The 18,107-nt window shown below is 36.0% G+C and overlaps 1 protein-coding gene across 13 annotated transcripts in view; it reads left to right on the top strand.

Moving 5' to 3' along the window:
- Positions 1 to 5,414, top strand: part of dab2ipb (DAB2 interacting protein b) — a 220,884-nt gene extending 215,470 nt beyond the window's left edge. For all 13 annotated transcript variants that reach the window (XM_088070741.1, XM_088070742.1, XM_042508786.2 and 10 more), the window contains one exon: positions 1,410 to 5,414. In XM_088070741.1, coding sequence (XP_087926867.1) covers positions 1,410 to 1,577 — 168 coding nt within the window. In that variant the 3' untranslated portion in view covers positions 1,578 to 5,414. The remainder of the gene's footprint in view (positions 1 to 1,409) is intronic.
- Positions 5,415 to 18,107: the final 12,693 nt, after the last annotated feature.

The raw sequence follows: 18,107 nt of genomic DNA, 5'->3' as shown, positions 1-18,107 counted from the left end.
GCATGCAAACACAGACACACAATTAAGCGTAAATGTGCATCTTTGGAGACTAATGTCAAAGTGATTTTACAACAGAACTGGGTGTGAATAAAAACAGCAATGCTGCAACATGACATTTGCACAAACTCAAAGACATGCAAAGGTGATTAATCTCCTTCACGCCCAAAGTAATGAGACTTTGCAGCTCCAAACAAACATGCCACAGTAAGGCAATAAGTTGTCACCCTCAGTAAACAGGCAGAGAGAATGAAAAAAAAAATCTCATTATAAAGACAGGGAGGCATCTATATTTAAAACATTTTATTTTTATTATAATCATTATTATTATTATTATTAGAAAGACAGGGAGGGTAGTTTGCTTCTGTGGCTCAGCGCTGCCTACATTATGTAATTAACACAGTGAGCCTCATACAGGATCCACTGATGATTCCAACAAAATTTGTGAGAAAAATTAGGACGTGACAGACAAATCATGCACGTCACCTGCAAAACTCTTTTGCCTGAAGAATTATAATACCGCAATTATAATGAATGTGCTTCAGATGTGTGTGTGTGTGTGTGTGTGTGTGTGTGTGTGTGTGTGTGTGTGTGTGTGCGCGCGCGTGTGTGTATATATGTAAATACATATACATATATGTTATATATGTGCAAGTGCATGCATGTGTATATATATGTGTGTGTGTGTGTGTGTGTGTGTGTGTGTGTGTGTGTGTGTGTTTGTATATGTATATACATGTATGTTATATATCTGCACATATATGTGTGTGTGTGTGTATATGTAAATACATATACATGTATGTTATGTATGCGCATATGGGGGTGTGTGTGTGTGTGTGTGTGTGTGTGTGTGTGTGTGTGTGTGTGTGTGTGTGTTTCTTTCGGACATTTTAGATCCTTACTCAATAATCATCCATCGTCAACATGCAATTGTTTTTGCCAATAGCTCAAATTTATGAACTGCATGTATTTATTCATCTATTACTATTATTATTAGAATTATTATTTTGAATATGTATTGGTGCTTGGTCTGTTGTTTTTAAATTGTGTGTGTCCTGTCGATTAAATGCTATGTACACTCGTTGCCATTGAAAATGGGGTTCTCCCTCAATGAAACCCGAGTTTAAATAAAGTATAATAAAGATCACATGACAATAGGTTTGTGTGTGTGTGTGTGTATAAAATGAATCTGTTAAAATAGAAATTACAGACATATCAGTCTGAACACACGATGTAAACTGCAACTTGACTGGTTGTCAGAGGCATAAAACCAGCAGATGGTAACCCCAGTCGTGAATGAAACTTGCCCACAAATTGAGTCAAACAACTAGCCTTATTTGGCAATTTCACAATAATCTGTGAGTACGGATTCTAGAGCATGTCTCTCTAACTGTATTCATGTGCGTGTGCAGGAGAAGCGCATAGCATCGTTGGATGCAGCCAACGCCCGTCTGATGAGCGCTCTGACCCAGCTGAAGGAGCGCTACAGCATGCAGACCCGCAACGGCATCTCCCCCACCAACCCCACCAAACTGCAGATAACTGAAAACGGAGAGTTCAGGAACAGCAGCAACTGCTAGACAGATTGCCCCTTGTGAGTGTCGAGTGCCTGCGTGTGTACAGTTATTCAAAGAGCGGACGTCTACATGCATGCATGGATGCATGCCAGTTTGAAAGACGGCGAGGGTTTGTTTTTTAAAAGTGGACATAGTACTTTTGGAAGAACATTTAAACTTTTTTTTGGACACCGGTGCAGGAGTGAGGTCATCGCTCTGAGGGGGCCAAAAGAAGACACAAGATCACCAAGAGATCACCAGACGGCCTTCGTTACGAGGGTGACGGCCAGAGGAGGCAGGGCAGAGCCTGTACATATGAAACTCAAAACACTTTGCCAGTGGATGTATGCGGTCGCTGGGACAAATCAAGACCCTGCCTACGCCTGGGACAAACCACTATATAACCACACACAGTGACGGCCGCCACATGCGGTCACCCTAGCAACCCTCCTCTCCTCCTCCCTGACGACCAAGTGGACCCACTTCAAAACAATAACACGCATTGAGGATTTAGGTTTCGCGAGAGGATTACTTTCTAGTGCTTTATTTTAAACTCATTGTTTCTAAAGAACCAAATAGGAGCTCAAAAACAGATATTTTTAGTCTAAAATTATCTTTATGTCCCCTTTCACTCTTAGGGTGTGTTCCTGAGCGTCCCGATGAGCCCTGCTACCCCCCCATCCCTATGTAGTGCACTTTGTGAGAAGCTATTGGTACATGAAGCGCCTTAAATAAGGAACACACCTCCACTTTATCCCACAGCTTCCCTATTTCTGCAAAAAAAATAAATAAAAATAAAAAAGGCACAACTTATACTGTGGATTTGTAAAGGATACAAAATTGTACACACATAAATGTATTATGAACACTAAAGTAAATTCTATGTGATACTATATTGAAATTTAATATAGATGTATGCATTTCTTTTCTTCTATAGAGTATACACACATATCTATATTTGATAATCTCAAATATAAAAGCAGCCCTTTATTTAGGAGTGAGTTTTATTTTTCTTCTCTTACGATGAAAAGACTGTAGTGTGTAGCTTGCTTTCGAGCCCTGGAGGAGACAACCACACGGAGCAGTGATCAGCACCGTAGCCTCAGTCGCCCCTTTCAGAAATATCTCCATGATGCTTAACCCTTTACATTTTAGAGAAACGTCTGTACAGCTCCGAACGTAGCTTGCACAACTTGCACAGCGAAGTGATCGGTTCTAACTCCTGGTGCTTTTCATTGCTCTTAAAGACACGGATCAGATTCTTTGTTCGAGTCACGTGTGGTCATCTTACTCTAGTAGCACAAGAGCTATTGAGAGACGTGTTTCGGCACACTCGCTCATACTATACACTGGACTGGTGAGCCATTTTAATAATGGCCTCCGTAGTTACATTTTCTCTCTTACTGCTTTGTTTGTCAGTGGTAATGAAGTATGCTGCATCCAAACTGTGACTCTATTAATACTAGTGGCATCATCTCTCTCCTCTCTGTCTCTTTCTATCATCCCTCCTTCCTCTGAATGTGAAGATGCTAACTCACAGTTGGTCTTAACACGGGGTTCGGTCCTTCTTATCTCCCCTCTCATCGCTCCATACCATTTCCGTATTTTGTATATTTTATTTTTCATTTTTTTCTAACCTTTATCAGACTGTAGACATCAATTGTGAGGCTCTGCATGCTCCATCCTCGCTCTAGAGCTAATGGTAGCGTCACCATTTGTTTCCTTTTGTTGCCAATGTCGGCTGATGATGACGATGATGAATGCTTTCTGTGGACATATACAGTGAATATATGATAAGCGAGTGCATCAAGAGGCTGGACAGCCTGGGAACGTGTAAATAAAAATGCTCACACTATTTTTACCTAATGTTAACAGAGCTTTTTGTAAATGTATCTTGTGCTCAAACTCTGCTGTATCATTATGGATATTGTAAATACGAAATAGCTCAGTCGGTCATCTGTCCTCATTGGGTAGAACTATACAATTAAATTAACCTTTCAGTGTTCTCCCTGTTCAAGCTATTGTTTTTGTATTTAGAGTGTGATATCACTAGCCAAAAAACTGATTAAGTAGGAGTCTGACTTTTGGGGAAGTCGTGGAGGATGCCACACGATCCTGTCTTCGTATCAGTCGAGCTCTAAGCACTTTTACGTTCGAGTGGTTGGTGTTTTTTATAACTAGCTTTTTTTGTATTTAGCATAGAACCTGATACAGGTGTTTAAAAACGTGGCAAAACTTCAAAACCGAAGAAAGGGATTTTTGGTGAAACTCATTCACAAACTGTTGTATCACATTAACAGAAAAAATGCATTTTTTTCTATTTGATTAGAAAGGAATGGCCTCCGACTGAAAAATCCTCTCGTCACAAAAAAAAAATCTGATTTTTGATTTCTTCCTAATCATACCAGGCATTCAGTCCTAAAATAATATTGTTGACTGGAGAAATTAAAGCGAGACTATGTTACTTTCCACAGTAGAAATGAATAGTTGGATTCATAAGCAAAAAAACAAACACTATTGCTCAATTAAATACACTTAAAAGTTTTCCTGCCAGCTTACTTAATGCTAATAGTTTTTTTGTTTTGTTTTTTAACAAGTAGCTTTTTGTTGCTAATGTTTGCTAACATTAGCAAATTTTAGGTAGAATTTTCTGTAAAGGCACTTTACTGATTTTATGATTAGTCTCCTCTTGTGCTTACAATAGCTTTGTATTTTAACTAAATGCCAGACTATTATGTAGCATTTACACCCGCTAAACAGATGGAAAAGTGAAGCTAACGTTACGGTCTTACTTAGTGGCAGCTAAGGTTAGCCAACTTAAATGCCTGACACAATGTATCAAAAAAAAGTCAACTTTTTACTCTTACTTTTCATGTTCAGTTGGGTTGTTTGAACCGGCAGGATTCCAAGGCCTGGAAATTAGCCTATTGAACTACCTTTTGCTTTAAAAGCCAAATTACTTATCAGTCCGCAGATGTTATGACATCATCTCCACTATTGCTACTGTTAGCATAGCTTAACATTTTAGCTTAATGCAACCGTTTACCTAAATGGTAAACTGATTAGCATTTACATTAGTGAAACGTGTGATTGTAATGCTAATGTTAGCCTGATTTGGCCTCACTTGGCCTGTCATAACAAGTAGCTTTTAGTGGATACAGTGCTAATGTCAGCACATTTTCAACACATTTTACCAGAGGAAATGTAGTAAAATGTTACAAAGCAAGTCAGTGCTTCAGTTCACCGACTTTATGACCCTTGTAAGATTTCACCTGAATGCTAAACAATTGTTTTGTAAACTCTGGCTCAGCATTTATAAAAAAGTATAAGAAACAGTATACTAAACAGTACTTTAGCATTCAGCAGTGGTGGTTGGTCAGCAAAAGTGACTTAGTCTCGCTTTTAACTACAGTGTTCAACAATAAATGTTACATAATAAAAGGCTGTCGTGTACATATCAGTACATCTTCAACAAGTAAAGTAGAAGACGCACCGTAATGTTGGTTTCTAATTTGACTTTTCAGTTCTTAGTTCATTTTCCCAATCCATGTTCCAACCTCAGTTCTTATTTTTTGTACCTTAAGCTCACTCTTCACACAGTTCAGTCAGTCCGACAAAAGATCAATCAAAAATATAAAGCTATAAATAAAGTGAAAGATGTTGTATGTTTTCTATCTTATCTTGTAGAAAATACTTTTGTAAGTATGTTGAAAGTATAAAGTATTTGCTGGATTCTGCTTCCTTTGACGACAGTGACAAAACAATAATGTACAGAGGAATTTGTGTTGACAAAATGTGGCTGTGCAATTTATGTACATTTGCAACTAGACCTATTAAAGTTTTATTTAGCTATTTTAAAAATCCCGTCACCTTGTGTCTGCCTTTCATAGCCCCCGCTTGTATTGTTCTCTGCAAAGCTTTGTTATTATGAAATGTAAATGAAGCTTAATTTGAGTGCGTTCGAGATTAATCGCATGTTCATTAAATACTTAAGCACAGGCCTAGATAGATGACAAGCAGCCTTAGAGACCATATGCTCAGACTTGCGGTCCAAAGGAAGGGTGGAGGGTATGATGGAGGCATGTGACAGACAGTCTGAGCAGCGCCTACTCCTCAGTGAGTCTGACCTACATACTGCCTGATTGTTATTCCCCACAGTGGGAAAGAGAAAGCCTGGAAATGGGTGGAGATTTTGAAGCAAAATTTCTCTCTCAAATAGCCATAAATTGAGGTGATTATTATATAAAAAAGCTCACACTGTGTTTCTAAGTATAGCTCAAAGCCAGGGGAAATGCATTTTAGAAGTCCTCATTATATTACAGTGTGATCAAATGTCAAATGTAGAAAGTGGTCCTTCCCTCATTAACGGCAGATCCTCATCATGTGTATTTTAAAGGAAGGCTCAGGTGTTTCTAATTGCTCCCCTTGAGGCACACATTTCTTTGGCCAAGTGGAACAGGCTCCCTGGGGCAGGTAAAAGACACACATTTAGGACATCAGGCTAATGAAACAAATAGCTCTTCAGTGCTCCAACCTATGACTCCAAAGAATCAAAGGCTGGTAAACAAAGCCACATATTAAGCCACTTGTTGATGGCAACACAGTTTCCTGCCAAGTGCAGACCAGGAGAACATACTTTGATTACACTAAAAAATATCTATGAATGGAAAGGTCTAAGCAGTGTTGCCAGATTGGAAATGTTAAAACTATTGTACCAGATGCTCAAATTTTTTGTATTTTAGGAAAAATTAATGTAGCCCAGTCACTATCATGAAAACGAATTGGTTCAATATCCAATTAGGTAAACAAGTATTCAAACAACATTTTGACACATCTAAATAATCTTCCCATACCCACTGCCTCAGAGAGAAGCTATTTCTCAGTCTACAAGGCTCAGTCCACAGCTGACATCGTTTTTTTTTCTTTGTTTTTTTCAGCAGATGGTTGAGTGTTTACAAAAACAAACAACAGCGGTGCATGCTCGACGAAGGTGACCCAAATGTGGCCTACACTCAACCTGATTGGCTGTAAGGAGATCATGTAAGAATTGATGCATAAACAAAGATGCAGAAGCCAGGAAATTAGCTCAAATGGGTTGTGTAAACTAAACTAAGTGCTTATAGTGGTCAAAAGTGGTCACAAACTTTCTCCATTATTTTTTATTTTTTTAACATCAGGTTGACTACTGCAGAAGTTCATGTCGTGTCTCCAGGCTTTGTCATGTGCCAGAGTCTTTGCACATGGCTCAACACCTACCCTTATTTAGTGTTATGTAGCGTTACCTATGCTTTTAAGTGATTTAGGATTGGGATTTATCACAGGGCACACCAGGGTTACAGCACATTTGGATGTTTAAGAAAGTTTGGTACATCTTGAGTTGACTTCCCTTTTATTTTCTCTTTCCAGAAAATTAAGTGAAAATATAAGAGAATGTTCTGAGTATCACGCAAGCAAAGAACAGATACTCTGTGGCATGAACCAGAATTATATCTACATTGTGTCTGCTCAGATTATACTATAGCTGCTCAAGAAAGAGAAAAATCATATTATATCCCTCCAGAAAAAAAAAATCTTTTAGTTAAAGTCTAATATGTCATAAAAATACCATATCATTTGCCATTAAAGAAATCATGGTTTATTGCAATATGTTAGAAAAGAGATCTGAAAAGTTTAAGATGTAGAATGTAATGACAAAATGTAACAGAAAAAACTACCATAGTGTATTTTGTCATAAAATTGTAACTTAGTATAACATAACATAGTATGTAACCAAAAATGTCATAGTACAGTTTGTCAAAAAATTTAGTATAATGTCATAAAACATTAAGTATTGTATGTCATTAAAAATGGTTGGGCATAGTATGTCAAAAAGTGTTGTTTGTCAAAAAATGTCAGCCAATAAAAAGTCATTATATAGTATGATGAAAAAAAAAGCTATAGGATAGTATGTTTAAACAAAACAAAAAAATCAAATAGGATCATACATTAAAAAAGATAATATTTAAAGTATAGTTTGTTGGAATAACTGAAAAAAAAAAGTCATAGTATACTATGTGAAAAAAGAGACTATAGATAAATATGTTAAAAAACTAAAAAAGTCAGAAAAGTGTGTCAAAACATTAGAACTGTACAAAAGACAGTTGCAATATGTCAAATATACCAAAAACACACTATGTAATATGTAAAAAAAAGTCATGGTAGAGTATGTAAAAAAAACAGTCAGTATACTCTGTAGTAGAAACAATAAAGCAATCATAAGGGTATTATATCTTTAAAAATTATTTTTTTATATATTATAAACACACAAAGAAAATCATGGTATATGTCAAAAAAATCATAGTATACTATGTTAAAAAGAGTTAGACTGTTGTATGTGAATGAAAATGGCATAGTATAGCATAGTCATGGTATATTGTGCCAAACAGACCTCTTGGTATAATATGTTGAAGAAAGTTTTGGAGCCAACATATTTGTCAAAATAAATGTCAAAAGTTACTTAAAATAAAGTAAAGTAACGTCATTTAGAATACGCCAGTATAGTATATAAAATGTAATAGTATAGTTTGGCAAAAAAATGCATTCTATATTGTTGTTTTTCCTTAATTGTGGAATACAGTGATGACAGAACAAGTGGCTGCAAATGCAGTTATGTATGAACATTTGATTTTATATTTGGAAAAATCACATAATATTATGATGAAAACAATCACAAAGCACAAAATACTATACAGTGTATGGAAAACATTTCCCAAAAAAACTTTTGAGAAGTCATAATATGGAAAGTTCATAGTTTAGTACGTCTAAAACAAACATCAGAATGTAACAGTCCTAAATCATATTCTGCTATACCTGCTATATTCTAACATTTATAGCCTTTTTTGGCTTTTTGCATTGCGATACTGTAACGTGGTTTTCAGCCATTTTTTGGACAATTTGAGGTTTGTCGCCGTTCTATACTAAGTGGTTTGGGGCTTTTTTTCAACATGCTATATTATGACTTTTTGGCTTTATTGGCCCTGTTTTCAACATGCTACGCTATGGCGCATCTATATGAGCTATAATAAGCAGTTTCTAACCATTTTTGGGACATGTCAAAATTTGAGATTTTTGCCATACTATAGTATGCGATTTTTCGCCATTTTTTCAACATGCTAAATTATGACTTTTTGGCCCTTTTTTGGCCCTGTTTTCAACATGCAACGCTATGGTGCATCTATATGAGCTATAATAAGCAGTTTCTAACCATTTTTGGGACATGTCAAAATTTGAGATTTTTGCCATACTATAGTATGCGATTTTTTGCCATTTTTTCAACATGCTAATTTATCACTTTTGGGGCTTTTATTGGCCCTGTTTTCAACATGCTACGCTTTGGCGCGTCTATATGAGCTATAATAAGCAGTTTCCAGCCATTTTTGGGACATGTCAAAATTTGAGATTTTTGCCATACTATAGTATGCGATTTTTCGCCATTTTTTCAACATGCTAATTTATCACTTTTAGGCCTTTTTTTGGCCCTGTTTTCAACATGCTACGCTTTGGCGCGTCTATATGAGCTATAATAAGCAGTTTCCAGCCATTTTTGGGACATGTCAAAATTTGAGATTTTTGCCATACTATAGTATGCCATTTTTTGCCATTTTTTCAACATGCTAAATTATCACTTTTGGGGCTTTTATTGGCCCTGTTTTCAACATGCTACGCTATGGCGCGTCTATATGAGCTATAATAAGCAGTTTCCAGCCATTTTTGGGACATGTCAAAATTTGAGATTTTTGCCATACTATAGTATGCGATTTTTCGCCATTTTTTCAACATGCTAAATTATCACTTTTGGGGCTTTTATTGGCCCTGTTTTCAACATGCAACGCTATGGCGCGTCTATATGAGCTATAATAAGCAGTTTTTAACCATTTTTGGGACATGTCAAAATTTGAGATTTTTGCCATACTATAGTATGCGATTTTTTGCCATTTTTTCAACATGCGAAATTATCACTTTTGGGGCTTTTATTGGCCCTGTTTTCAACATGCTACGCTATGGCGCGTCTATATGAGCTATAATAAGCAGTTTCCAGCCATTTTTGGGACATGTCAAAATTTGAGATTTTTGCCATACTATAGTATGCGATTTTTCGCCATTTTTTCAACATGCTAAATTATTACTTTTGGGGCTTTTATTGGCCCTGTTTTCAACATGCTACGCTATGGCGTCTATATGAGCTATAATAAGCAGTTTCCAGCCATTTTTGGGACATGTCAAAATTTGAGATTTTTGCCATACTATAGTATGCGATTTTTCGCCATTTTTTCAACATGCTAAATTATGACTTTTTGGCCTTTTTTTGGCCCTGTTTTCAACATGCTACGCTATGGCGCATCTATATGAGCTATAATAAGCAGTTTCTAACCATTTTTGGGACATGTCAAAATTTGAGATTTTTGCCATACTATAGTATGCGATTTTTCGCCATTTTTTCAACATGCTAATTTATCACTTTTAGGCCTTTTTGTGGCCCTGTTTTCAACATGCTACGCTATGGCGCGTCTATATGAGCTATAATGAGCAGTTTCCAGCCATTTTTGGGACATGTCAAAATTTGAGATTTTTGCCATAGTATAGTATGCGATTTTTCGCCATTTTTTTCAACATGCTAAATTATTACTTTTTGGCCCTTTTTTGGCCCTATTTTCAACATGCAGCGCTATGGTGCATCTATATGAGCTATAATAAGCAGTTTCTAACCATTTTTGGGACATGTCAAAATTTGAGATTTTTGCCATACTATAGTATGCGATTTTTCGCCATTTTTTCAACATGCTAATTTATCACTTTTAGGCCTTTTTTTGGCCCTGTTTTCAACATGCTACGCTTTGGCGCGTCTATATGAGCTATAATAAGCAGTTTCCAGCCATTTTTGGGACATGTCAAAATTTGAAATTTTTGCCATACTATAGTATGCGATTTTTTGCCATTTTTTCAACATGCTAATTTATCACTTTTTGGCCCTTTTTTGGCCCTGTTTTCAATATGCTACGCTATGGCGCATCTATATGAGCTATAATAAGCAGTTTCCAGCCATTTTTGGGACATGTCAAAATTTGAGATTTTTGCCATACTATAGTATGTGATTTTTTGCCATTTTTTCAACATGCTAAATTATCACTTTTGGGGCTTTTATTGGCCCTGTTTTCAACATGCAACGCTATGGCGCATCTATATGAGCTATAATAAGCAGTTTTTAACCATTTTTGGGACATGTCAAAATTTGAGATTTTTGCCATACTATAGTATGCGATTTTTTGCCATTTTTTCAACATGCTAAATTATCACTTTTGGGGCTTTTATTGGCCCTGTTTTCAACATGCTACGCTATGGCGCGTCTATATGAGCTATAATAAGCAGTTTCCAGCCATTTTTGGGACATGTCAAAATTTGAGATTTTTGCCATACTATAGTATGCGATTTTTCGCCATTTTTTCAACATGCTAAATTATTACTTTTTGGGGCTTTTATTGGCCCTGTTTTCAACATGCTACGCTATGGCGCATCTATATGAGCTATAATAAGCAGTTTCTAACCATTTTTGGGACATGTCAAAATTTGAGATTTTTGCCATACTATAGTATGCGATTTTTTCCATTTTTCAACATGCTAATTTATCACTTTTAGGCCTTTTTTTGGCCCTGTTTTCAACATGCTACGCTTTGGCGCGTCTATATGAGCTATAATAAGCAGTTTCCAGCCATTTTTGGGACATGTCAAAATTTGAGATTTTTGCCATACTATAGTATGCGATTTTTCACCATTTTTTCAACATACTAAATTATGACTTTTTGGCCCTTTTTTGGCCCTGTTTTCAACATGCAGCGCTATGGTGCATCTATATGAGCTATAATAAGCAGTTTCTAACCATTTTTGGGACATGTCAAAATTTGAGATTTTTGCCATACTATAGTATGCGATTTTTCGCCATTTTTTCAACATGCTAAATTATGACTTTTTGGCCCTTTTTTGGCCCTGTTTTCAACATGCAGCGCTATGGTGCATCTATATGAGCTATAATAAGCAGTTTCTAACCATTTTTGGGACATGTCAAAATTTGAGATTTTTGCCATACTATAGTATGCGATTTTTGCCATTTTTTTCAACATGCTAATTTATCACTTTTAGGCCTTTTTTTGGCCCTGTTTTCAACATGCTACGCTTTGGCGCGTCTATATGAGCTATAATAAGCAGTTTCCAGCCATTTTTGGGACATGTCAAAATTTGAGATTTTTGCCATACTATAGTATGCGATTTTTTGCCATTTTTTCAACATGCTAATTTATCACTTTTTGGCCCTTTTTTGGCCCTGTTTTCAACATGCAACGCTATGGTGCATCTATATGAGCTATAATAAGCAGTTTCTAACCATTTTTGGGACATGTCAAAATTTGAGATTTTTGCCATATTATAGTATGCGATTTTTTGCCATTTTTTCAACATGCTAATTTATCACTTTTGGGGCTTTTATTGGCCCTGTTTTCAACATGCTACGCTATGGCGCGTCTATATGAGCTATAATAAGCAGTTTCCAGCCATTTTTGGGACATGTCAAAATTTGAGATTTTTGCCATACTATAGTATGCGATTTTTCGCCATTTTTTCAACATGCTAATTTATCACTTTTAGGCCTTTTTTTGGCCCTGTTTTCAACATGCTACGCTTTGGCGCGTCTATATGAGCTATAATAAGCAGTTTCCAGCCATTTTTGGGACATGTCAAAATTTGAGATTTTTGCCATACTATAGTATGCGATTTTTTGCCATTTTTTCAACATGCTAAATTATCACTTTTGGGGCTTTTATTGGCCCTGTTTTCAACATGCTACGCTATGGCGCGTCTATATGAGCTATAATAAGCAGTTTCCAGCCATTTTTGGGACATGTCAAAATTTGAGATTTTTGCCATACTATAGTATGCGATTTTCACCATTTTTCAACATGCTAATTTATCACTTTTTGGCCCTTTTTGGCCCTGTTTTCAATATGCAGCGCTATGGCGCATCTATATGAGCTATAATAAGCAGTTTCTAACCATTTTTGGGACATGTCAAAATTTGAGATTTTTGCCATACTATAGTATGCGATTTTTCGCCATTTTTTCAACATGCTAATTTATTACTTTTAGGCCTTTTTTTGCCCTGTTTTCAACATGCTACGCTTTTAGCGTCTATATGAGCTATAATAAGCAGTTTCCAGCCATTTTTGGGACATGTCAAAATTTGAGATTTTTGCCATACTATAGTATGCGATTTTTCGCCATTTTTTCAACATGCTAAATTATCACCTTTTGGCCCTTTTTTGGCCCTGTTTTCAACATGCAACGCTATGGCGCATCTATATGAGCTATAATAAGCAGTTTCTAACCATTTTTGGGACATGTCAAAATTTGAGATTTTTGCCATACTATAGTATGCGATTTTTCGCCATTTTTTCAACATGCTAAATTATCACTTTTGGGGCTTTTATTGGCCCTGTTTTCAACATGCTACGCTTTGGCGCGTCTATATGAGCTATAATAAGCAGTTTCCAGCCATTTTTGGGACATGTCAAAATTTGAGATTTTTGCGATCCTATAATATGCGATTTTTTCGCCATTTTTCAACATGCTAATTTATCACTTTTAGGCCTTTTTTGGCCCTGTTTTCAACATGCTACGCTTTGGCTGCGTCTATATGAGCTATAATAAGCAGTTTCCAGCCATTTTGGGACATGTCAAAATTTGAGATTTTTGCCATAGTATAGTATGCGATTTTTCGCCATTTTTTCAACATGCTAAATTATGACTTTTTGGCCCTTTTTTGGCCCTGTTTTCAACATGCAGCGCTATGGTGCATCTATATGAGTTATAATAAGCAGTTTCTAACCATTTTTGGGACATGTCAAAATTTGAGATTTTTGCCATACTATAGTATGCGATTTTTCGCCATTTTTTCAACATGCTAATTTATCACTTTTAGGCCTTTTTTTGGCCCTGTTTTCAACATGCTACGCTATGGCGCGTCTATATGAGCTATAATAAGCAGTTTCCAGCCATTTTTGGGACATGTCAAAATTTGAGATTTTTGCCATACTATAGTATGCGATTTTTTGCCATTTTTTCAACATGCTAAATTATCACTTTTGGGGCTTTTATTGGCCCTGTTTTCAACATGCTACGCTTTGGCGCGTCTATATGAGCTATAATAAGCAGTTTTTAACCATTTTTGGGATATGTCAAAATTTGAAATTTTTGCCATACTATAGTATGCGATTTTTCGCCATTTTTTCAACATGCTAAATTATTACTTTTGGCCCTTTTTTGGCCCTGTTTTCAACATGCTACGCTTATGGCGCATCTATATGAGCTATAATAAGCAGTTTCTAACCATTTTTGGGACATGTCAAAATTTGAGATTTTTGCCATAGTATAGTATGCGATTTTTCGCCATTTTTTCAACATGCTAAATTATCACTTTTTGGCCCTTTTTTGGCCCTGTTTTCAACATGCAGCACTATGGTGCATCTATATGAGCTATAATAAGCAGTTTCTAACCATTTTTGGGACATGTCAAAATTTGAGATTTTTGCCATACTATAGTATGCGATTTTTCGCCATTTTTTCAACATGCTAAATTATGACTTTTAGGCTTTTTTTGGCCCTGTTTTCAACATGCTACGCTTTGGCGCGTCTATATGAGCTATAATAAGCAGTTTCCAGCCATTTTTGGGACATGTCAAAATTTGAGATTTTTGCCATACTATAGTATGCGATTTTTCGCCATTTTTTCAACATGCTAAATTATCACTTTTGGGGCTTTTATTGGCCCTGTTTTCAACATGCTACGCTATGGCGCATCTATATGAGCTATAATAAGCAGTTTTTAACCATTTTTGGGACATGTCAAAATTTGAGATTTTTGCCATACTATAGTATGCGATTTTTCGCCATTTTTCAACATGCTAAATTATCACTTTTAGGCCTTTTTTGGCCCTGTTTTCAACATGCTATGCTTTGGTGCATCTATATGAGCTATAATAAGCAGTTTCCAGCCATTTTTGGGACATGTCAAAATTTGAGATTTTGCCATACTATAGTATGCGATTTTTCGCCATTTTTCACCATGCTAAATTATCACTTTTAGGCCTTTTTTTGGCCCTGTTTTCAACATGCTACGCTTTGGCGCGTCTATATGAGCTATAATAAGCAGTTTCCAGCCATTTTTGGGACATGTCAAAATTTGAGATTTTTGCCATAGTATAGTATGCGATTTTTCGCCATTTTTCAACATGCTAAATTATCACTTTTTGGCCCTTTTTGGCCCTGTTTTCAACATGCTACGCTTATGGTGCATCTATATGAGTTATAATAAGCAGTTTCTAACCATTTTTGGGACATGTCAAAATTTGAGATTTTTGCCATACTATAGTATGCGATTTTTCGCCATTTTTCAACATGCTAATTTATCACTTTTAGGCCTTTTTTGGCCCTGTTTTCAACATGCTACGCTTTGGCGCATCTATATGAGCTATAATAAGCAGTTTCCAGCCATTTTTGGGACATGTCAAAATTTGAGATTTTGCCATACTATAGTATGCGATTTTTGCCATTTTTCAACATGCTAAATTATCACTTTTTGGCTTTTATTGGCCCTGTTTTCAACATGCTACGCTATGGCGCATCTATATGAGCTATAATAAGCAGTTTCCAGCCATTTTTGGGACATGTCAAAATTTGAGATTTTTGCCATAGTATAGTATGCGATTTTTCGCCATTTTTCAACATGCTAAATTATCACTTTTGGCCTTTTTTGGCCCTGTTTTCAACATGCTACGCTATGGCGCATCTATATGAGCTATAATAAGCAGTTTCTAACCATTTTGGGACATGTCAAAATTTGAGATTTTTGCCATAGTATAGTATGCGATTTTTCGCCATTTTTTCAACATGCTAAATTATCACTTTTTGGCCCTTTTTTGGCCCTGTTTTCAACATGCAGCACTATGGTGCATCTATATGAGCTATAATAAGCAGTTTCTAACCATTTTTGGGACATGTCAAAATTTGAGATTTTTGCCATACTATAGTATGCGATTTTTTGCCATTTTTTCAACATGCTAAATTATCACTTTTTGGCCTTTTTTTGGCCCTGTTTTCAACATGCAGCACTATGGTGCATCTATATGAGCTATAATAAGCAGTTTCTAACCATTTTGGGACATGTCAAAATTTGAGATTTTTGCCATACTATAGTATGCGATTTTTCGCCATTTTTCAACATGCTAATTTATCACTTTTAGGCCTTTTTTGGCCCTGTTTTCAACATGCTACGCTTTGGCGTCTATATGAGCTATAATAAGCAGTTTCCAGCCATTTTTGGGACATGTCAAAATTTGAGATTTTTGCCATAGTATAGTATGCGATTTTTCGCCATTTTTCAACATGCTAAATTATGACTTTTTGGCCCTTTTTTGGCCCTGTTTTCAACATGCTACGCTATGGTGCATCTATATGAGCTATAATAAGCAGTTTCTAACCATTTTTGGGACATGTCAAAATTTGAGATTTTTGCCATACTATAGTATGCGATTTTTCGCCATTTTTTCAACATGCTAATTTATCACTTTTAGGCCTTTTTTTGGCCCTGTTTTCAACATGCTACGCTTTGGCGCGTCTATATGAGCTATAATAAGCAGTTTCCAGCCATTTTTGGGACATGTCAAAATTTGAGATTTTTGCCATACTATAGTATGCGATTTTTTGCCATTTTTTCAACATGCTAAATTATCACTTTTGGGGCTTTTATTGGCCCTGTTTTCAACATGCTACGCTATGGCGCGTCTATATGAGCTATAATAAGCAGTTTCCAGCCATTTTTGGGACATGTCAAAATTTGAGATTTTTGCCATAGTATAGTATGCGATTTTTCGCCATTTTTTCAACATGCTAAATTATCACTTTTAGGCCTTTTTTTGGCCCTGTTTTCAACATGCTATGCTTTGGCATCTATATGAGCTATAATAAGCAGTTTCCAGCCATTTTTGGGACATGTCAAAATTTGAGATTTTTGCCATACTATAGTATGCGATTTTTCGCCATTTTTTCAACATGCTAATTTATCACTTTTAGGCCTTTTTTTGGCCCTGTTTTCAACATGCTACGCTTTGGCGCGTCTATATGAGCTATAATAAGCAGTTTCCAGCCATTTTTGGGACATGTCAAAATTTGAGATTTTTGCCATAGTATAGTATGCGATTTTTCGCCATTTTTTCAACATGCTAAATTATCACTTTTAGGCCTTTTTTTGGCCCTGTTTTCAACATGCTACGCTATGGTGCATCTATATGAGCTATAATAAGCAGTTTCTAACCATTTTTGGGACATGTCAAAATTTGAGATTTTTGCCATACTATAGTATGCGATTTTTCGCCATTTTTTCAACATGCTAATTTATCACTTTTAGGCCTTTTTTTGGCCCTGTTTTCAACATGCTACGCTTTGGCGCGTCTATATGAGCTATAATAAGCAGTTTCCAGCCATTTTTGGGACATGTCAAAATTTGAGATTTTTGCCATAGTATAGTATGCGATTTTTTGCCATTTTTTCAACATGCTAAATTATCACTTTTGGGGCTTTTATTGGCCCTGTTTTCAACATGCTACGCTATGGCGCGTCTATATGAGCTATAATAAGCAGTTTCCAGCCATTTTTGGGACATGTCAAAATTTGAGATTTTTGCCATAGTATAGTATGCGATTTTTCGCCATTTTTTCAACATGCTAAATTATTACTTTTTGGCCCTTTTTTGGCCCTGTTTTCAACATGCTACGCTATGGCGCATCTATATGAGCTATAATAAGCAGTTTCTAACCATTTTTGGGACATGTCAAAATTTGAGATTTTTGCCATAGTATAGTATGCGATTTTTCGCCATTTTTTCAACATGCTAAATTATCACTTTTTGGCCCTTTTTTGGCCCTGTTTTCAACATGCAGCACTATGGTGCATCTATATGAGCTATAATAAGCAGTTTCTAACCATTTTTGGGACATGTCAAAATTTGAGATTTTTGCCATACTATAGTATGCGATTTTTTGCCATTTTTTCAACATGCTAAATTATCACTTTTTGGCCCTTTTTTGGCCCTGTTTTCAACATGCAGCACTATGGTGCATCTATATGAGCTATAATAAGCAGTTTCTAACCATTTTTGGGACATGTCAAAATTTGAGATTTTTGCCATACTATAGTATGCGATTTTTCGCCATTTTTTCAACATGCTAATTTATCACTTTTAGGCCTTTTTTGGCCCTGTTTTCAACATGCTACGCTTTGGCGCGTCTATATGAGCTATAATAAGCAGTTTCCAGCCATTTTTGGGACATGTCAAAATTTGAGATTTTTGCCATAGTATAGTATGCGATTTTTCGCCATTTTTTCAACATGCTAAATTATGACTTTTTGGCCCTTTTTTGGCCCTGTTTTCAACATGCAGCGCTATGGTGCATCTATATGAGCTATAATAAGCAG

Source organism: Plectropomus leopardus, chromosome 20 (genome assembly GCF_026936395.1).
Source record: "Plectropomus leopardus strain MGB_pleo_1.0 chromosome 20, ASM2693639v1, whole genome shotgun sequence".
Lineage (NCBI taxonomy): Eukaryota > Metazoa > Chordata > Actinopteri > Perciformes > Serranidae > Plectropomus > Plectropomus leopardus.
This window is presented reverse-complemented; position numbering and strand designations above follow the sequence as displayed.